Here is a 23,233-nt window from a genome sequence, read left to right as displayed (position 1 = left end):
AATCGATATCTGTTTTTAGCAGCATTTCCTGTTTCATTAATTAACTTATAAATGTTCTTATTTTCGTTTTAGTGGTATTAGACATTTATGTTTTAGTGTTTTACTATCTCTTTAATCAGTTTTATTAGTTATTTTACCATCCAAATGAGCTATTATTATTAATATTAATATTATTATTTGAGTATTTATGTGCATTTTACTTATTTTAATACCAGTGTTTCCTCTGTGGGGCCCTCTGCCTTGGGGGTGGTGGTTGACTGTGGCGGCCTGGGCGCTCCTAGGGGTGTGCTTAGGCAGTGGTGGGGGTTTCTGCCCTCCCTCCCTGGGTGCCTTGGGTTGGTGCCTTAGCTGCTGCCATTGATCAACTACTGCCGAGGCAGATGGCTCACCTGATAGTGTTTCATTCATTACCTAACCCATCTGAACTCAGCCTAGTGTTTACTTATGCTGTTTTTTAGGTTGTGTGTGTGTGTGTGTGTGTGTGTGTGTGTGTGTGTGTGTGTGCCTGGCAAATGGGTTGTGGTATGTGGGTGTAACTGTCACAGTTATTTTTATATTTGTGGGGAAGGGATGGGAATATTGGGACATTTTAATCTGTGAAGCACTTTGAGCTGCATTTTCTTTTGTATGTGTAGGGGGTAAATATTGTTGCTTTTAAGCTTAATATATTACCTTTACTTATGACCAATAAGCTGTGATACTCTATATAAATATAGGTGTCAACATGCTTGGTCTTGATAGGACTTTACGGGTGAACAGTGAAATCATGTTCAGCTACTTTGCTCAAAACTACCCACTCACACCCTGTTGACTCATTTCGCATACATCTCAGGTCAAAGGTGACACTGTAATTTCCTTCCTCAGACTTCAGCGGGGATTGAGCATGGTTTGTGTGCTGAAAGTGTACATGTCTGTTAAACAGATCCACTCACAGGAAAGTGTCTGCGTCCAGATCCAGAAAACTCCAGCTCTCCAAAAGCATCAGTAGGATATTCAGACGAGTGCTGTCGACTGTCCCACCGGGTGAGAGCCGCTGTTTGAAAGGAGTCGTCTGTGGCGTTGGACTTATGCAACTCCTGCAATCTACCACACTGACACAGTGTTCCATCACTGACACACACATACACACACACACACACACACACACACACACGCACGCACGCACGCACGCACGCACACACACACCACACACACACACACGCAGAGGTAACAGAAATAAATATAATACGTTTTCTTTTAAAACACCTTTTATGACACCCAAGGGCACTTTACAACAATCTAGATAAAATAAAACAAGGTAAACTGCACAAAAATATCTGAAACACTAAAGAGAAAATTGAAAACTAATAATAGTTCAAAATCAACAGTAAAATGTAACTAGGTGGTAAAAGCTTGTCTGAAGCAGTGGGTTTTTAATTTTGATTAAAAAAGACGGAGAGAATGAGTGGTGTGGAGGTCAGGGGGAAGAGAATTCCAGAGGTGGGGAGCAGAGCGGCTGAATGCTCTACTCCCCATAGAAGAGGAACTAAAGTGAGCGTCAGTGTAACCCACACTGTGTGTGTGTGTGTGTGTGTGTGTGTGTGTGTGTGTGTGTGTGTGTGTGTGTGTGTGTGTGTGTGTGTGTGCGTGTGTGTATGTGCGCTCGTGCGTGCCCGTGCGTGTCCGTGTGTGTGCATGCGTGCGTGTGTGTGTGTGTGTGTGTGTGCGTGCATGTACGTGTGCGTGTGTGTGTCGGCCTACAGCAGGAAGATAGGAGACGCAAGTCTAAGGAGGTTTAAGGTGGGTTCTGCAAGTTAGGACCTGTTGTCTGTGAACATAGACTGTTGGCTTGCAATTGAGCCAGGCGTGCTGCATTTTTACATTTAAAGCAAACATTGTGGTTTTAGAGATGTTCTCAGACCTGCTGACAGTTTCAACTGTGCACCTCAGTTTTCCTCAGAGCGTCAATAGACTTGTTGCTGTTGTTTCATTTGTCAGCCAGTCGGATGTCAGCAGTTATTAGAACATCATTAGAACCAGAACATTTGTCTTACTGAATGAAAAGGGAATATTATTATGTCATGCAGACAAAATGTATTAAAAAAAAAAATATATATATATATATATATTTTTTTCAATAAAGTTTAGGTGTCAGGCATGGCATTATAGCAGAAGCTATAACTCTCCACCACTGAGAGAACACATGTGAGACTTGTCTTCACAGTCGGAGAGGACACGATAAAAAAATAAATAAATAAAAAATAGTCCTATCAGGTCTTTTTGGCCTGCGGGTCTCCAGAGGTGGCTGATGGGTTCAAGCAGACCAAGCAGAATATAGGGTGGTCGCAGAGGCAAAAGCCTGAGCTTGGGAGGAGCTCGGTGAGACCACGGAGCAAGACTTCCGTACAGCTTCGAGGAGATTCTGGTCTACCATCCGGCGCCGTAGGAGGGGAAAGCAGTGCGCTACAAACACTGTTTATAGTGGAGACAATGTGCTGCTGACCTCTACTCGGATGTTGTCGATCGGGGGCAGAGTACTTGGAAGACCTCCTTGATCCCCCATCATCTTTCAGAGAGGAAGCAGAGCCTGGGTACTTTGGGTTGGTCTCTCCAATCTCTGGTGGTGAGGTCACTGAGGTGGTAAAAAGCTTCTCTGTAGCAAGGTTCCAGGGGTGGATGAGATCTGTCTAGAGTTCCTTAAGGCTCTGGGTGTTATAGGATTGTGTTGGCTGACGAGGCTCTACAATTTTGCATTGACATCAGGGGAATTTCCACTGGATTGGCAGCCTGGGCTGATGGTCCCCCCCCTTAAAAGGGGGACCACAGGAGGTATTCCAACTACAGGGCGATCACACTCCTGAGGCTCCCGGGTAAGGTCTATTCAAGGGGTCTGAAGAGGAGGGTCTGATGGGTTGTCGAGCCTCATATTCAGGAGGAACATGGGGCCAGCTCGATACCCTTAGGGGGTCATGGAGGGTGCGTGGGAGTTTGCCCAGCCAATCTACATGTGTTTAGTGGATGGGGAGAAGGCGTTCAAACGCGTCCCTCGGGAGGCTCTTTGGGGATTACTTTGGGCCCACTGATAAGGAATGTTAGGTGTGTCTGCATGACACACCTTACATGACCGGTGTCAGTGCTTGGTCCACATTGCCTGCAGTAGAGGAGTTTAATTATTTCAGTGTCTTTTTGGGTCTTCTTCAAAAATGAGGGAAAGATGGAGCACGAGGTGCTGCATCTGCAGTGATGCGGGCGTTGTACCGATCTGTCGTGGTGAAGAGAGATTTACATTCCAATCCTCACCTATGGTCACGAAATATGGGTAGTGACTGAAAGAATGAGATCGCAGATACAAGAGGCTGAAATTAATCTCCGTAGGGTGTCTAGGCTCTCCCTTAGGGATAGGGTGAGAAGCTTGGTCATTTGGGAGGAGCTCGGAGTAGTCCCTCAGCACAAGGAAGTGATAACTTTAAAGTAAAAATATACATCACAGAAGGATATTTATACATTGTGAGAGAGCAAACCGTGTCTGCAAGTGCACAACGGCGTGTCCCGTTTACGAGTATGAAGTTTGAAGCATGTGCGTAAACTGCGTGCATCGGTTTTGCCACTTTATAGGTAGCATAGATAAGTGTCTTGCCCAAGGACACAACGACTGCGACTGTTTAAGCGGGACTTAAACCTGCAACTCTCCATTTACGGGGTGCACGTTTAACTCATCTGCTTCTCTGTTGCCACATATAGTTACAGAAAACTGCACACGTAAAGATTAATGCAGGTTATGAAACAAGTATCACGCAGATCTAGTGAGTTCACTTTCTGTGTGAAATACAGCGTCCAACAAAACTAATTTAGTAAAAATCAGTATAACCATCAGGATTCAGTTAAACTTGCATACAGATAGTATCTTTTGTTATTTATTTATTTTTCCCGTGTCCTGTCTGGCTGTGAAGCAAACAGAATTAATATCTGAATGCTGATGACGAGCCTTACAGATTTACTCTCAGATGGAGCATCAAAGCTTCTGCTTTTAATGTCACGCCTGATACTTAAAACTTTATTGTTGAATGCTTGTAATTCCGACCAGACACGGAGACAGAGGTGAAAGAGAAAGGAAGAGACAAAAGGAAGGTGTGTGTGTGTGTGTGTGTGTGTGTGTGTGTGGGGGGGGGGGGGGTCCACAAAAATAAACAACCAATGACGAACAAGAGTCTGCTTCTAGACCTGCAGAAAACGGACACACAACAATACAACAAGAGCAAATTATCACTGCGTCAACTTGATGAGGAAATATAAAATCAACATTGTTTTACTGAACAATCACGCAATAATAAATCAGTGCATTTAGTACCAACCACAACCTTAAGACGTGTTGAAAATGCCCAAGCCAATACTTATGAGAGCACCATGTGAGCACCTGTGTGTGTACACGTGCTTGTATATGTAAGGTTTTTCTATAGGAGCGTCCAATAGAGTGTGTGAGGGGCCACAGATCTGCTCCCAAAGATGTGTAGGAGATGGAGGGAGCTCCAAGTCCCAGAGATCCAGGAGCTGCCCCAGAGCACAGGGACCCCAAGGAGACTGCGACCAGAAAAGCCCATGCCCCCCTCGAGAGGCGCAGAGGATCCCCCCAGAGGGCCACAACCAGCAGCCGGCAGAGTCCCGGGGGACATCAGTGGCAAGCCCACAGGCCCGCCCACAGGCCCGCCCGCAGCCTCCCACCCCCAAGCCGGCCGAGCCCGGAACCCAGCGACCAGGGACCCAGGGGCGACGAGCCCTGCTGGGGACCCAGCAGAGTCCAGGGACCCAGATCCCACCAGGCAGCCACCGGGATTAATCAGGCAGACACCAACAATCTTAAACCCCCTGACCCGAGAGCCATGAACACTCAGGCAGACCAAGGCACCGCACTCCACACCAAATGTGGCAGGGGAAGGGCAGGCGAAGATGTATAGCAACAAAAGAAGTCCCAGGAGAGGGGAGGAGTCAAAGGCCCCACCTGACATTTACAGTCATACACAAACACAGTCACACACTCCCTCCCTCATGCTCACACATACAACCAAAGACTTACAAAAATGCACTCCAGACACACACTCATGCTCCCCATACACACCCTATTCACTCTGGTCCCGGTACTGCTGCACAAAGGTACAACCATCACCGGTTCCCAGAGTTCGACCCTTTCTGCTGGGGTGCTGATGAGCAGGCCCTCCCACCCAACGCCGAGCAACGCAACTAACCACCCCAACCAGACGGCCAGATCTCCCTCCTAGCCTTCAGCCCCGGAAAGCCAATTGACAACAGAGGTGTGCTAAGACCCCTAGTCTCCCTCCGCCGGCTCCAATATTGTGTTGGTGCGTGTTGATGAGGTGTATTCGTGGCTGTGGTGAGCGGGCAGTGTAGGCATCGTCTGGCCAATGCCAGATACAGATAGTTTCAATAAGAACTAACATTTATTTCCACATGCCGTGACTAGTAAATTAAAACAGAAAATAGTAAATAAAAGATAAACATTCAATATACAGAATCCTCATACAGTAAGCGAAAATAAGTTTACCTCGAGTCTTCAACAAACGTTGTGCACTCTCTTTTCTTAATTATCTTTGGAATCCAGCTCTGAAAACATAGACACAAGTTGACAAAAATTATTTTTACAAAAAAACCACGAAAAGCAATTAAGAGGACCATTTTTTTACAATTGGGAAAACAGTTTTGTCTGAACCCAGGCTTCTAAATATCAGGACATCATAAATTGGTTGTAAATTGCTGCAATACAAATTCACCATTGTAACGTGAGGAAATATGGGTTTTCTGTCACAAAGGTGGTGTTGGACTAAGCTGTGTCAAAGCTGGGTCGCTGAGAACTTTCACCCACAGATTAAGACCTGAATGCCAGCGAGTCTGGGAGGAAACCATAACATCTGCCACCTGCAGTACCAGAAGAAGGAGTTCTCATGGACAAGTAGTCATAACAAGTCAAAACATAAAGTTTAAACTTCCTTTTCTTGTTTTGAATGTTAAAAGTTTAATCATCAATTTGCTCATTATAAATGTGTTTTAATCAAATGAATGACTATTATGCTTTGGGGTAATTATAAGAGATTTAATGAATCCATAATTAGATAATGTTGAGAGTGTTTGTTGCTGACCTTCACACACACTCAAGCACACAAACATTCACACACACCCACACACATCTGCTCACAGTAAACTCCAAAACACATTTGCTGACGCACACGTTTGCTTTGAGAAGAGAAAGGTTTTTGGTAAGTTTCAGTCTTATGATTTCAGTTCGTGCTTGACAACGAAAGAGAGAGGACGTGTGAACAACCGCTAACGGGGGCACGGAGCCCATTGGCTCAATCCCCCCCCCCCTCTCTCTCACGCTGTTTCTGCCAAGCCAGGCAGAATAGCTGAGTCGCAACTTCTAACGCAGACTCATTACCGAGTCTTTTGATTTCTGAGTGAACTTAACTTAAAGCGCATCGACAAAACGCTTTACCATCAACGTGTACCGAGGGCAACTCTGGACCGGTTCGCGGCACATCTTTGTCTTCTTTGCCAGCCAAGGTGCCCTGGATGAAACATCCTAAGGGGACGTCCCGGGTCCAACAGAGGGTCCGATTTTCGGTGAGGCAAAACACGACAGATGGCGTTTTGATGCATCTTTTCCAACTAAACCTAAGTTTATTCAAACCATCACTTTTCACTCAGACACCTGTTTCTTCCTGAAGCAAAATCAGATACACACACGCATTCATGTCACCTCATGTTCAATTCTCACGACACTTTGCACACCCACGCATCCATAACCACATCCTATTACTCTCAATCTTCATTCACCAACAGAAGGTCTATTTGAGCAAGAACAGAATATCAACTGTTAAAGATTGTCCCACAAGTTGCCAATGTTGATTGTTATTTCCTGTTTGTCAGTTTCAAAATCATTAGTTTAATTTGAAGAATTAAAACTTTTAATTGTCAAACTGGTTTCCTCATTGAACTGAAACACAGACACACAGATATTATCGTCAGTTTATCGATGAAAACAACCTTTGAGTCTTCTGAACAATATAACTGAGTAAAGACAGTTTCTCCTTGCAATATAACTGAGCCAGTCAATATTTTCTTTTCAAATATGGCTGAGCCAGCCAAATTTCTTTACACCATGTTGTCATTTATTAAAAGAAAACTTTGCAGTTTGGCTTGTTCTTAGCAGTCCATATTGTTTGTTTTAATTTGCCACTGTAAGAGCAAAACTGAAACTCTCCTCCTTGCTGTTCCTTCATGTTTTTAACACCTTAATCGACTTAATCTAACCTTAACACACATACACACACACACACACACACACACACACACACACACACACACACACACACACACACACACACACACACACACACACACACACACACACACACCCCCAAGTAGTGTGTCTATGGTTACATTGTGATTTCTTAGTAAATATTCTATTTGGTGAGAGATAAACTTTATTTTATTTATCCTAGTGAATCTATAATTAAACGGGTAAACTAGTAGTAGCACATCCAATGTCAAAGAGAGTAAAACGTTATTATCAGGAGAGGGAGAATGTTTAAGTGGTTAGCAGCAGCGTGCTAGACGATGGCCCCCTCCATGAGGCCACCACAGCTCAGCAGAACATCATTGTAGCTTCTTCTGGAGAGAAAAACACTTAGAGAGAAAAATAAAGTCAACAGCTGAAATAGCAGGAAATAATACAGTTAAAGATCAGATTGTAGAAGAAAGTAGAGTGTGGAAAGTGGTCAGTATGTCCTCCAGCAGTCTAACCCCTTCTTTCCACCAGAGCCGTCAGCAGCACGTCTTGCTTGCGTAAGCTGCTGCTTGGCCCTTCCCACGAGACGCGAAGCAGCAGGGGAGCAGCTGTCACCGACAGAGCACGAAGTCACACGAGCAGTGTTGGGAGTAACGCCGTATAAATATAACGGCGTTACTAATGGCGTTCTTTTTTAGGTAACGGAATCATCTAATTAATTACTTTTCCCACTGTTGCAATGCCGTTACCGTTACTGGGGACGGGAGGTTGTGCGTTACTATGTGCTTGTCGAACGTTGAGCAACAGTGTGAGGCTTTCTGACCGCCACACTTCAGCTGCAGCCTGGGAGAGAGAGGTGTCGGTAACGCACTTACAAACACGATGATGACTGGCCGGGTGGGCGGAGACCCTCACTGTCTCAGTCACTGCATGCCGCAGGCTACAGAGAAGTGATGGGAATAACGCTGTTTAAAATAACCACGTTACTAAAAAAAATTTTTTTTCAGTAACGAGCAAACTAATTAATTACTGTCTTCTTTTATCCAAACGTCGTTTCTGTTACTGATAAGGAAATGTGTGCGCTAAGCAGCGTGGTGTGTTGAAGCTGTCATCAGCTGATCAGGAGCTAAAGAGGTAGATGCTTTCATCCAAGCGCATCACGGCCCGTGAAGAACAAGGAAGACGTGATGAATAGTCTACGGCTGCAGACCCCCCGCAGATTCGTTGCTGCAGCAGCTGATCTTCTACCATCCTAGATCATCCAGCTGTAACCTGTTTCTGATCATGTCTTTAGCCCCGCTGTAACACTGACGCATCAGTCTCAGACGTCATGGAGCTCAGGTGTTATTAGAGCTACCTGTGTGTGTTCACCACCCAGCTTCAGCTCTTCTGTGGTTGGGTCTGACCCAAGTTAGTAAATGTAAGTCCTCCATCAGGCTTGTGTCTCTTCTAGTGTCATTTTAAAGGATTTTATTTATTTATTTAACCGTTACTAGATTAGCAGCAACAGAAATGCTACTAAAAACACACAATTATGTGAAGCTGGAAAAATGAAAATACTGTGCAAAATTACATTTATTTCTGTAATTTAACTAGACTGAGAGACAATTTAAAGGCTCGGGAACCTCTACAGGTGTTTCTATTTGCAATTTTAAATTTTAGCTGATTAGGGTGTTGTTAAATATCACACGGTGACATTTTAATAGTCTGGATAAGTGTAATGCTCCTGTTAGTAGTTCCTCCTGTCAAGTGCTTATTTATTTAAATTATTCAGGTTTATAAAAAACATTTGGACATACATTTTATTATGTTCCAGTAATTAGTCATTTATATTTCACTATTGTAGTAATTCTTGCATGCTTTAATAAAAAAAAATAACTAAGTAGTTATTTTTCTTGGTAGTTGCTTTTATAATCTTGTAACTCAGTTAGTTACGTTTTTAACAAAGTAATCAGTAACTATAACTAATTACTTTTTTAAAGTAACGTTCCCAACACTGCACACGAGTGACCTCGTCAGTAAACACAACAACAAGCAGGAGAAAACTACAACATGGCTCCAAATTGTTTGTGTTTTATGTTCTGTCCATTTTATAATAGCCAATACGGACCTGAAAAACAAAGGAGACCGCTAGCTAGGTGATGACTTCTCACGGGGCCGCACAGTTAGTAACTTTTTTTTAAAGTAAAGCAACCGGAAGGCAGTACGTTTCTTTATTCTGAAAATCTCGGGAGCTTCGCTCCGTTTCCGCGTCCGATTTCCTGTCTTTCTTTCCCCAAAAATGTCGAACTTGACCCGTTTTAGAGGCGTCGCACGTAGAAAAAAGAACCGGCGCATAAGGGCCGCGACATACTGCTCCTGAGACGCAGCCGACTCGCGCTGCTGACAGCTCCAGTGGAAAAGGTTCTGTTGACCACAGCGGTTCCTACCAGCAACAGTGTTCAAGCTGATGGCCCCCTCCATGAGAGCACCAGTAAAGTGCTGCTGATGGCTCAGGTGGAAAGAAGGGGTAAGCCTATAGCAGCATAATTACAGAGATAACTCTGGATAACCTAGCCTTTTAGATGGAGGCATGTTGGAGGAAGGGCAAGGGAGAGCCGTCTTTACCGACTGTACACTCCACCTTCCTCTACTCCCCCACTTGTCCAGATCTGGGCTAACATCAGATTTTAACCATATGCCCTATCAAATAAAAATGTTTTAAGCCTACTCTTAAAAGTAGACAAGGTGTCTGTCTCACAGACTAAAGCTGGGAGCTGGTTCCACAGGAGAGGAGCCTGATAGCTAAAAGATCTGCCTCCTATCCTATTTTTAGATATTCTGGAAACCACCAGTAAACCTGCAGTCTGAGAGCAAAGTGCTCGGTTAGCAACATATGGAACAATCAGATCACTGATGTATGATGGAGCTTGATTATTAAGAGCTTTATATGTGAGAAGGAGGATCTTAAAATCTATTCTGAATTTAACAGACAGCTAATGCAGGGAAGCTAAGCCAGGAGAGATATGATCTCTCTTTTCAATTCTCATCAGAACTTTAGCTGCAGCATTTTGGACAAGCTGAAGACTTTTAACTACATTCTGTGGACTTCCTGAGAGTAATGGATTACAGTAATCCAGTCTTTATGTAATAAATGCATGAACTAGTTTTTCAGCATCATTCCTGGAAAGGATGCTTCTTATCTTAGCAATATTCCGAAGGTGGAAAAAGGAAATCCTACAAACCTGTTTAACTTGGGATTTGAATGACATGTCCTGGTCAAAGATAGCACCAAGTTTCCTTATTTTGTTTTTGGAGACTAATTTAATGTCATTAAGGTCAGGTGATTGACGAAGCAATTTCCTTTTCTGGATTTCAGGTCCAAAGATGAGAACTTCAGTCTTTTCTTGATTTAAAAGCAAAAAGTTTAGAGTCATCCAATTTTTTATGTCCTCAAGACAAGCCTGTAATCTACTTAACCGATTAGGTTCATCAGGGTTAATGGATAGATACAACTGAGTATCGTCAGCATAACAGTGGAAGTTTATCCCATGCTGTCTAATGATTTTACCAATTGGGAGCATATATAAAGTAAAAAGAATTAGTCCAAGCACTGAACCCTGTGGTACTCCGCAAGTAACCCTGGAGTATGAAGAGGATTTGTCAGGTACATTTACAAAATTATATCGGTTAGACAGGTAGGATTTAAACCAGCCTAGCACTGTTCCTTTGATCCCTACAACATGTTCAAGCCTTTCTAAAAGAACATTGTGATCAACTGTGTCAAAGGCAGCACTGAGATCTAACAAGACTAGAACAGACACAAGATTCTTATCTGAGGCCATGAGAATATCATTTGTAACTCTTACTAATGCAGTTTCAGTGCTGTGATACTCTCTAAAACCAGACTGAAATTCCTCAAACAGATCATTAGTGTTTAAATGCTCACATACTTGGATGGCCACTATTTTCTCCAGGACTTTGGATAAAAATGGAAGGTTAGATATTGGTCTATCATTCATTGGGCCATCTGGATCCAAAGAAGGTTTCTTAAGAAAAGGTTTGATTACAGTAACCTTAAAATCCTGTGGTACATACCCATTTACTAAGGATAGATTGATTATATCTAGAATGGGGGCAGTAACCAAAGGAAATGCATCTTTAAATAATTTGGTTGGGATTGGATCTAAAATGCAAGTTGAAGGTTTAGATGAAGCTAATATTTTTGATTACTCTGAAAGCTCAACTGGATCAAAACGGTTCAAACACAGATGAGGTTCAACAGTTACCTCTGATGCTGCCTCACTTACTGAGGAAGAATAAACCACATTAAGGAGGATGCTAATGATTTTGTTTCTAATAGAATTAATTTTACTTGTGAAAAATCCCATGAAGTCATTGCTGCTGAGGGCTAAGGAAATAGATGGTTCAGAGCTATGATTCTGTGTAAGTTTGGCAACTGTACTGAAAAGAAATTTAGAACTATTCTTATTCTCTTCAATTAGCAATGAAAAATAAGCAGTTCTAGCTTGTTGAAGCTTATTTTTGTAAAGCACAAGACTCTTTTTCCAGGATAAGTAGGACTCCTCCTGGTGTGTAGAGCGCCATGTTCTCTTCAATTTTCTAGAGTTTTGTTTTAAAGTTCGTAAATGAGAATTAAACCAGGGAGCCAACTTCCTGTCCCTAATTACCTTCTTTTTTTAAAGGGCAACATATTCTAATGCCACACATAAAGAGGAAGTAACATTATGAACTAAGGCATCAATTTGCGAAGGGCTAGAAATAAAAATATTGCTCTCTGACACGTTCCTCTGAGATGCTGAGGACAGTAAAGATGGAACAGTTGATTTAAAAGATGCAACAGCATTGTCAGATAGAGACCGACTATTGTGAAATTTACTTTCATGTCTCCAGAACTCAGTTATAAAAAACTCAAAGGTTATCAAAAAGTGGTCAGAGAGGACTGGATTATGTGGAAATATGGTTATTTCCTCACACTCTATGCCATAAGTCAGCACGAGGTCTAATGTATGATGGCAGGAGTGGGTGGAGCTTTGTATTCTTTGGGTAAAACCAATAGAGTCTAAGATATTACTAAAAGCTACACTGAGGCTATCATTTTCAATGTCCACATGAATGTTAAAATCCCCTACTGCAATTACCTTATCAGTATTTAGCACCAAATGAGATAAAAAAATCTGAGATCTGATTCAAAAACTCAGAGTAAGGTCCTGGTGGACGATACAAAACTACAAACATGAGTGGTTTAACAGTTTTGCAATCTGGATTAGGAAAACTAAAAATAAGATGTTCAAAAGAACTGTAGCTATTAATTGGTAAGGAATTGATTAATAGGTCTGAATGAAAAATGATTGCTACTCCTCCTCCTCGCTCTGTACTTCGAGCAATATGATGATTTAAATAATTAGAAGGAGTCGACTCATTTAAACTAACATAGTCCTCTTGCTGCAGCCAGGATTCTGTGAGAGAGAGCAAAGAAATCTGATGATCACAAATCAAGTCATTAACTAACAGAGTCTTAGAAAAAATAGACCTAATGTTCAATAACCCACATTTAATTTTTCTAGTTTTCTGCTCAGTTGAATTTGTTCTAATATTTATGCGATTTCCATGATTTGCTTTATTAAGCCTGATATTCAAACTGTGTGATGGTAATGGCCTGCTGGAACAAATTCTGAACATTGCTATCAAACCTATGTGTTTTGAACATCTAAAAGAGTTTTGGTGATAAGCATCTGCAACACAAAGACACAGGTTAGTTTGAGAGATAATGAGTCGGGTTACAGTGGTAGAGGGCTGAGGACCGGTTCCACCTGTTTGATGGGGGAGGATGGTTCCTACTGAAGCAGAACCCCCAGGCCTGTTCACAGCCACTCCCTGCACCTCATTACAGGAAGTAGCGGTCACAGACAGTTGTAAGAACCTGGTTCCTTTTCTTTTTATGTAACAGCAGATAATATGGAAAATAGTGTTATTATCACACCAAAGCTCAGCCATCATTAATGATCCAAAAGGTGCAGCTGGGTTTTATGTCCAGTCCTGCTGTCATTATAGAGAGAGCTCTCCCAGACTGCAGATTTACTGATGGTTGTAGGTAGCCCCACGCTGTTTACGTTTAAGTCCAGGGCCCTCATTAATCTAAAGTTGGTAGAAACGGTCCCATATTCCATCCTACAAATACAATTTTTAATGTTCATACGAACGGCCAAAATCCTGATTTATGGAACATGCGGTGGCCACTCGGCGTGGTTTTCTGTGGTGTTTGTATAAACCCTCTTTTGCATGTCACATTCTGATTCGCCAGTAAACCAAAATATGACAATTAAAAAAACTATCCCACACCACCTTTTCTTTTGTTCAAAGCGTTCTAGAGAAGTCTCGGACAGGCCATCCGGACTTCCTCTTCAGCTATAAAGAACCTCAGACAAGCTGGATAAAATCTGTTGCAAGTTACACCTGACTGCAACGGTTCCTTCAGAATAAAAGCTGAACCTCACGACCCCTTCAGGGTCTCGGAGACGCCAGTGATAACCTGTCCTGACCTGGAAGCATTCCAAGACTATTTTGGTCGGCACCGCTGCTTTTCTACCGGCTTTGGTTCCAAGGAGGGTCCAAGAGGACCTCGACATTCTGGATCTAACAGAGGCTTCCCCTGGGGTACGCAGACCGACAGATGGCATTTCATGTGCGTTATAAATCTCCTACTAAAGCTTAGAGCGAAACTTTCACTCCCACTCAGAACTAAATGCTTCTCCGGATCCTCTGGTTCTGAATAACATTCCACATACACACCATCATCATTCATCACGTCTCACTCCACCTTAGTCCATCAGTACACAGAGTGCTAAAGGTAGTCTTGTTTAAATTGTGTAGACATAAATCTGTTATCTATTATAAACCTGACTCTCTCTCTTTCCTTGGAGTTAATACGAAGTGTCGCTTAATCCCTGAAATAAAAAGTTTTGATCTTCTGGTTAAAATAGTCAAAGATCCATCAGATTGATAGTGGTAGTGGAGGAACGCAGCAGACATCGGGGAGATCCTGGATTAGCCGGTGATTCTCCCTAGCTCACGGACACATTTAACTACCGTTATCACTCGGGTTCAAGGTTATACCGTTACCATTTGGGTTAAAGGGTGTTGCTAGAGATCCAGACTTTATGAGATTCTCCCGAGTTCTAGTTTTGGCTTAATTTTCCTCCTTAGTAGGAGTTATCTGACAAACTGTCAGTTTTCTTAGGTTGGTGGTTTTTATCCCCGTTTGGATTTCAGAGCCGGGGAAATTTTCAGCTTGGTGGTTAAGTTAAGTTAGGCGGAGAGCCTTTATCATAAGCAGTTAGTCTGCTTATGTTCTCAGTTTCCACCTTATTTTGCTCCACTACTGGTAGGCCTTATTTATGTCGTTTACCCACGGACACTTTATTTTAATAAATCCTTTTGTTTTTACTCTAACCTCCTCGTCCTTTATCCTCACACACACCTTTACACCTATTTTCTTGTGTTAGTCCCCTCATCATCCTAGACCTGCAGAGAGGGGGCGTAACATAATGGGAATCTCACATTTTGTGGTTCATAAGTAAGATGTAAATGATTAATTCTTTACACAGGAGATGTCCAAAAGTCTGGACCATAACCCATTTGCATTAAGGAAAAATTGACGCAGATACTTAACAGTCACCCAGAATATTTTACTGAGGATGTTTAACTGGACAACATCTCAACCAGGTCTGTAAAACGGACATTTCCCTGTCTTTGTCAGAAGCACATCTCCATCCCAGCTCCAGCTGATGCATTCAGAGTTGGCAGAAATGCGGATCTGTGCTTTAAACCACCAAATGGTTACCGAGCGCAGCCGTGTCTGCAGCTCACCATCTCCCCAGTGGATGGGTAAAATGCTGAGAACAAATGTCACACACACCATTGTGTGTGACAACTAGGTGGGACTTTAACTAAAAAAGAAAAAGAATATTATTTTAATATATGACACTACATTCATACATATGTCTTCAAATATAGTATCAGTGAATTAAACAGCAGTCTGGACTTTCCCCCCTTCCTGGAGTTATGGTTGATTTTTCTGGGAATCTGTAAAAGTGGTAGTCTTAGCTTGTAATGTAAACAATACGTCAAAATTTATTTGTGAAGCCCATCCCCCGTATGGTAGAGCCCCATGAGTTCTGGTCTGCATTAGCCGATAGCGTTAGACCTCCGCTTACCCACAACTGTCAATTACAGAGCGTGTGTTTGCAGAATTAAATAGTCAGATATGGCAACATTTCTTATGGACAGGTAAGTCTTTACACACACACAAACTAGGGATAGACGTTTTCCTTTTGAAGCCATTAAACAGTCAATACTCGGTTAACCGTAAACCACTGAGGATAAGTAGATGTAAGGATTCTGCACAGAGATGTAGAAATGCGGCCCTTGGTCTGTACTGGACTTATCGGAATTTGAGTTTGTTTTTACTGGATCTACATAATAATCTGATTTGGATAAGTGGGTATCCTCGTTCTCCCTCTACTCAAATAGATCCTCAACCTGCCATCTAATAAAATCACAAATCTTAAAAGTAATCAAGAGTTCACTGGAAAATTATTATTTGGTCCCAAACTGCGTCCTGGCTCCACACCTGAAGCTACAAACCAGCTTCCAAACCTGTTTTAGAGTGTCGTCCACTCCCACTCACCTGCTCCTTAGAAATCACCACAATAGTCTGTTAAGTTCTGTGATGACTCAATCTAAACAAGGTGTGCTGGAGCAGACCATTGAGCCCGATGACATGGGCTGGAAAAGGCCTTTAGCATGATGACAGGATCTCAGCTGGCTCTGCTCATCGAGGAAATAAGCCAACATAAACCTGAACAGACAAAGAAACCACGCAATTCTGTTGGCAGGGACTACTCCCCTGGATAAAATCATGTAGACTTACCTGCACCAGTCATAAAGTTAAATAACTCATTCCACTTTACAAACAGGAATGTTGGTTTTTTTCTTTTGAGCCAGGACCATCAAGATAAAAAATATCAGCTGCTGTTATGCAGTTCTCACTTTCAAATGTCACAAGGAACTTTTTCTTTAGTCATCTGGAATGAAATCCAAAGCCGTAGATAGTACTAATAATAATGAGTATTGATTTTATACCATCCACAGATTTTAATATCATAAATCATGCCAACGGGATTCTACACCACACTGAGCTTCTGGTCCGCTTGATCAGGTCAGGAAACAAGAGAGCGGTATCGGATACGTGCACGAGCACACACACACACACACACACACACACACACACACACACACACACACACACACACACACACACACACACACACACACACACACACACACACACACACTCACACACACACAAGTCTGAACCAGAGTATTTTGTTACTTAAATGTTCTACTGATAGCTCAGCAGCTTCCACCTGGTCTGAATGTTCAACAGGTGAACAGGAAACACCTCTCAGGTGACCCTGGTCTACCTGTGCTCCAACAGTTAGGAGAACCGAGCTGGGACATAACTTACCAGGTCCTTATCCTGACGATTCCTGGCTTGTCCTCCACCTCTGTCCCGATTTTTTTCCGGATCTACACGCATGTTGCCCCACATGCCTGCGTCCGCTGGCCTTGGTGCTCCTGATACCGTCTGGGTCTGTTTTAGTGGCGGCTCCTCCCACGTCTCTCTCTCTCTCTCTCTCTCTCTCTCTCTCTCTCTCTCTCTCTCTCTCTCTCTCTCTCTCTCTCTCTCTCTCTCTCTCTCTCTCTCTCTCTCTCTCTCTCTCTCTCTCTCTCTCTCTCTCTCTCTCTCTCTCTCTCTCTCTCTCTCTCTCTCTCTCTCTCTCTCTCTCTCTCTCTCTCTCTCTCTCTCTCTCTCTCTCTCTCTCTCTCTCTCTCTCTCTCTCTCTCTCTCTCGTGTGTGTGTACGGGACCACCTAAACCAGTTGGTAAGCCCCAGGGCAGCAGGGGCGCCTCCAGAAAATTATGATGGGGTGGCCAGAAGGGGGTCAAAGATATTTTTGGGGTGGCACCCTAAATTGGTCCTTGTGGCTCCTCTGGGAGAGTTGAGCCTGTGGCGATGTATTGCATTGCTCCTTTATTCATTCTTATTTAAAAAACAGTACATATCCAAAACATCAACTAAAATTTTTACAAACACAAATATTTCAGAAAAATCCATTTGTTATTTAAAATGTTATTTACATTTTTATTTTAAAATGCATTTTTTGTCGTTTAATTCACCTGTTGATGTCTTGACAAAAACTATGGAGATAAAAAGTTTTTTTTAGATGGTGAGCAGCAGAAACAAATGTAAGATCAATATATGCTCATTGGCAGAGGAGGTGATTGGATTGTATTTTTGTCAGTGGTTGTCCTTCCCTTCATTTTTCTGCCCCTGAAACCTTCATCATGCATTCATCACATCACAAATCCACTAATACAACAGTATCTGATGTGGTGTCTCATCCAAACCCCTCACCAAGCTTCAGCACATCCAAAATCTCCTAACCTACACCTGCTCCAATGACTACATCTCTCTTGTCCATTCAACACCTCCATTGGCTTCCTCTCACTCAGAGTCCTCCCTAACCTGGCCCCTCCTACCTCCCTGACCTGCTCTACCACATGCCCCATCCCACTCCCTCCTCCCCCACCATGACCAAGCCCTGAACCTGGAGAGACACAACTTTCTCCATTGCTGCCGCCACCCTCTGGAACTCCTATCCTACTGTGGTGTCCCACCTGAAGGCTGAACTTCTGCTGCTGCAGCTCTTTTGTAACCCCCGACCACAATAAGGTGGCAATGCCTCAGGGGGAAAATAAAGATTAACAATTAAATTAAATATTTCTCATCAGCTTTTAGCAACTAGAAACATAAGTTTATATGAGTGGATAAGGATTCCCTTTGGCCTGTCCTCAGCACCAGCAGAGTTTCAGCGTAGTTTGGAGTGTTTTGTGGGACTGAGAGACGAACCAATGCAACCTTACCTGGATGATAATCGAGTCCACAGCCAGTCCTTTGAAGATCACCTGCGTGACATGAGAGAGGTGCTGCATTGCTACCCGACTCATGGAGTGAAGCTAACACCAAAAAAATGTGAGATCTTCAAAGACAAGGTGAAATTCCTTGGGGAGATTGTATCCAGGGATGGCTACTGTATAAATCCTGCAGAGACAGCATCAGTACAAGCGCCCAAAGATCACATCCCCAAAACAGCAGGGGATCTGAGGAAAATGTTGGGATTCCTGTCGTACTAACGTCCGTATATTCCCAATTTTTTACATACTGCAAACCCCTTTACAGTTTGCTGTGCACATGATCCTGTCAGGTCCTGACCTCCATGCTACCACCTCATCAGCCACCATGCATCACACCTGGTTCCCTCATCAAGCTCATGCCACACACCTGTCTCACCAGCTATATATTCCTCAGTCAACCACCAGCACTCGGCCAGATTATGGAACGCTTCTGCTCGTAAATCTTCCAGCCTTTTTCATCCTGCCTGATCATAGCCTCCTGACCTCGTTTCTACCCCTGACTCTAGTCAAGAACTCTGCTTGCCTCCACGAACCTCGCCTGTTCACTGACTTTGTCTCCAGCCTTGTCCTCTACGTGTAACGCCACGTCTTAGCTTTTTGCTAATAAAGACTTTTAAAGTGCCTTACCCTCACGGGTCCTCAAGTTCTAGTCAATTCAGAATAATCTGGCCATAATAATAGACACCTCTGTTCCCAAAATGCACCCCAGAGCATGGAGACCCCAGCCCATCTCGCCAGGGCCCAAAGCAGCAGCATCGCAGAGCCTCACGGAGTCTGAGCGCACCAACCCAGCCCCACCTCAGTAGAATATCTACTCCCATCCCTGCATTTGCACAACTTCCAGAATATATGAGACATCCCGGCAAGGTTGGGTCCTCCCCCTCCTCGACATCCCCCTCCCCCGTGATGGGACAGAGTTGTTATTATTTCAGAGGAGCCAAGGTCCACCTGAAGTCACTGGGCCCAGACCATACACTGCTGCTTGTTCCCGCCTTCTTCCCGGCAGCTTATGACTCAGAGCCCCATCCCCAAGTCCTCGCCCAGATCCCCACATGGGGCCCGCCGCCCCCACACCCCGAGCCCTCAGGCCCTCACCCAGACCTACTTAGGGGTGATGCAGCTGCAAGGCAGCAACCCATGGCTGCCACCAAGACCCCTCAAGGGGCCCCACTCACAACCGCCAGTAGTCCACCCCCCGAAACAACCCAAGCACCTCCAGAGGGGGGCAGAAGCCCCCCAGCCCCAGACACCCTCAGTGAACCCACCTCCAGGGAACGTCCGGATACTCCAAACTCAGACCCCCCCCCCCCAACCACATCATCCCACAGGACAATGTCAATGGTCCCCCATTATCGCTATGTGATGGAACTGATCAAAGGAGCCCAGAGAGATTGATTTGAAGTGGAAGCAGAGGCTAAATCAAGTGTAATATGACCTAACAAAAGATTTCTATACTGGTTAATGCAAATAGTATCTCTATTTTTCCAATTCAAGAGGATAGTTTTCTTAGCGATGCATATGGCAGTCAGAACCACGTGAACCAAAGATATTTCAATCAGGACATCGTCCAGGTGTCCCAGTAAACAAAGAGAGAGGGGGGAAGTTGGGATATGACATTTCAGAGACTTTGACAGATCTTCACACACGCTACCCCAAAATTCCTGGACAGGTGGACAGGACCACAGTGCATGAATGTAATTGTCAGGAATGTTGTTTGTGCAGTGTGTACAGGTGTCAGATGACACAAACCCCATCCTGAACATCCGATGACCTGTATAGTGTACTCTGTGTAGAATTTTGTACTGAATTAATTGTAAATTCGGATGTCTGATCATTTTAATCCTCTCAGGCTCAAAATAAGTTTTGATAAAAGGACAAACAACTAAGTCCTTCAGGGGTACTTCTGCGTTAAAAAATGCTCATGAAACATGTATGTGGAGTAACCAGGTAGGTAGGTTTTAACGTTGCACACCTGCAACGCCTGCCTCCAGAGGGTTAAAAGTTTTTAAACAAGTTTGGGACCAGAAGTTCTGGTCAACACTGACTCATAGATCCACCTCCCATTTTCCAATGGGGATTGCTATTCTATCGTCTATTTTGGACAGTGTCTTATAGACTTTAGACAGTAGTTTGGGGGGTTAGAGATTATAGAAGTCTAATACCCTTGGTGGTTTTTGTAATTCTATTTTATTGAGCTAAAATTTTTGTTTGACTACAGATTTAATTTGGTGGTATTCTAAAAAGCTATTATCTATTCCAATTTGGGAGACTATTCTGTTAAATGGGATGAAGTCCAATCCTTCATATATGTGTTCCAGGTATAGGATCCCTTTATTTTTCCAGTCCGGAAGGTTCATCATTTTATTCTTTTGCAAAATATCAGGATTGTTCCAGATGGGTGTGCGTGTGCATGGTATTAGTGAAGACTTCTGAGTTCTGCTCTTTCCTTCATTTGTGATCTATTGACATGCTAGTTCTGTTGCTACAATAAATTCTTCATATGGTATTTTCTTTGGTGTTACTGCAAAGTTTAAATCTTTTTTTAATATGTTTTCTTCTGCTTCTGTTAGTTCGTGCTTGAGCTTTGTGTGGAGTTATCTTGTATTTATTTTCTCTTTTTCTTGTTGAGTTTGTTTAACTTCTTTATGCGTCTTTTTTTAATTTTCATGAATTCTTTTTCCTGTTGTTCCATCATGTGTCCTTTAATTTGTTCCTCCGTTTTTTCATCAAGTTTGTAATTCCTTTTTAAGTCCAGATGTCTTCTTTCCTGTTCGTTATCCACTTGCTTCTTTTTTGGGTATGACATTTCTTATCTTTTCTTTGAGTAGTGCTCTCTGTGCTCTTTCCATTATGTTCTGTGCTGTCTTGGTCTGGATCGGTGTTTTCAGCTGTAGGCTTGTTGGTGTGATGTTTTTGTCCCGGTATCTTAAATTGAAGCAAAGGTTGTTCCTAAGATGTGCACGTTTTTGATGTAAACGTTCCAAATGGCGGATGTCCTTTGTTCCTTGTTGTCTGTATTTTTCTTTAAACATCTGGATGTGGGACCAGGAACAGAGACGATGGAGTTTACTCATTGGATCGTGCATGAGACTGCATCATCGGAGAGGGGAGAGCGGGCAGCATAGGGCGACAACGTCCTCTGCTGCCCGCGGATAAACGGAGTAGGAAGTGACGCCACCATCAGCGTCAGCTCTGAGGATGTTTTGCAGTCGGCAAACGAAACGTACGTCAGCAAGGTAAAGATAAACCTTTCCTGTCTTTTAGAAAGAACCAAAAATGGAATTAATAATGATAAAAGTTGGGTAGATCCAGTCCTCCTCTATCTTTGGTCTTCTGAAGTGTTTTTAAGCTAATTCGTGGAGGTTTATTCTGCAGAGGAATTTAGTGATTTAGGAGTCCAGAGATCTAAACCAGTCAGCTGGTGGCTTGTTTGGGATAATTGAAAATAAGTCATTTATTCTGGGTAAGACCATCATTTTAATTGTAGCAACTCCCCCCATGAGTGATATCGGTAAGGATTTCCATCTTGCAAGATCATCTTCCACTTTCTTTAAAAGTGGGATGTAGTTTAGTTTGGTTAGATGTGTCAACTTGGGAGAGACATTTATTCCCAGGTATGTGATATTCCCTGACTCCAATTATGTATTAAGCACATTGACAAAAGAGAAATTAATTGGTAGAACTGTAGATTTTAAGCAGTTTATAGAGTAATCTGAAACTCTTGAAAAAGAGTTTTTCAATTCTATTGCTTGAGAGAGAGGATTGAGAGTTCTGGAGAAAAAGTACCACATCATCTGCATAAACACTGATTTTATCTTCTATGTTCTTACTCTTTATGCCTTTAATACCTGTTGTTTGCCTGATTGCTACTGCTAGTGGTTCGATAAAGATAGCAAACAGTGAGGGGGAGAGATGGCATCCCTGCCTGGTCCCCCTCTGAAGACAGAAGCTAGCTGATATTTGAACATCTTAGGTGTGTTATTGCTGTGTCGTTCTAATTCCATGTTGTTGTTCTTTTTTAAAACACAGAAACGGTTTTGTTACCTGTTGACACTACGTTTCGCCGACGGCTGCCGGCTTCTTCAGGCTGACGCTGATGGTGGCGCGTCCCTTCCTTCTCCGTTTATCTGCGGGCAGCAGAGGACGTTGTCGCCCTCTACTGCCCGCTGTCCCCTCTCCTACGATGTAGTCCCAATCGTGGTCCAGCGTGGTCCAGCATGTAAACTCTGTCGTTGTGATCAAAATTCTACACAGAGTACACTATACAGGTCATCAAATGTTCAAGATGGGGTTTGTGTCATCTGACACCTGTACACACTGCACAAACAACATTCCTGACAATTACATTCATGCATTGTGGTCCTGTCCACCTGTCCAGGAATGTTGGGGTAGAATATGTGAAGATCTGTCAAAGTCTCTGAAATGTCATATCCCAACCACCCCCTCTCTTTGTTTACTGGGACACCTGGACGATGTCCCGACTGAAACATCTTTGGTTCACATGGTTCTGACTGCCATATGCATCGCTAAGAAAACTATCCTCTTGAATTGGAAAAATAGAGAAACTTTCTGCATTAATCAGTATAGAAAGCTTTTGTTGGATCATATTACACTTGATTTAGCCTCTGCTTCCACTTCTAATCAATCTCTCTGGGCTCCTTTGATCGGTTCCATCACATAGCGATGATGGGGGACCATTGATGTTGTCCTGTGGGATGATGTGGGTGGGTGGGGGTGGGGGGGAGGGTCTGAGTTTGGAGTTTCTGGATGTTCCCTGGGGGTGGGTTCACTGGGGATGTCTGGGGCTGGGGGGCCGTTGCCCCCCTCTGGAGGTGCTTGGGTTGCCTTGGGGGGTGGACTACTGGTGGTTGTGAGTGGGGCCCCTTGGAGGTATTGGCAGCGGCCATGGGTCACTAC

General features: G+C 43.3%; 1 protein-coding gene across 1 annotated transcript in view; it reads right to left on the bottom strand.

Annotated features, from left to right (window-relative positions):
• trpm4a (transient receptor potential cation channel, subfamily M, member 4a) overlaps positions 1-16,952 on the bottom strand; it is a 92,073-nt gene extending 75,121 nt beyond the window's left edge. The window contains exons 1-3 of the mRNA XM_015969238.3: positions 16,806-16,952; positions 5,537-5,595; positions 933-1,110 (exon numbers count right to left, since the gene is read on the bottom strand). Coding sequence (XP_015824724.3) covers positions 933-1,110; positions 5,537-5,595; positions 16,806-16,889 — 321 coding nt within the window. The 5' untranslated portion in view covers positions 16,890-16,952. The remainder of the gene's footprint in view (positions 1-932; positions 1,111-5,536; positions 5,596-16,805) is intronic.
• Positions 16,953-23,233: the final 6,281 nt, after the last annotated feature.

This window comes from Nothobranchius furzeri, chromosome 18 (assembly GCF_043380555.1).
Source record: "Nothobranchius furzeri strain GRZ-AD chromosome 18, NfurGRZ-RIMD1, whole genome shotgun sequence".
Taxonomy (NCBI): Eukaryota; Metazoa; Chordata; class Actinopteri; order Cyprinodontiformes; family Nothobranchiidae; genus Nothobranchius; species Nothobranchius furzeri.
Note: the sequence above shows the minus strand (reverse complement) of the source record. Positions and strands in the feature narration are given on the sequence as shown.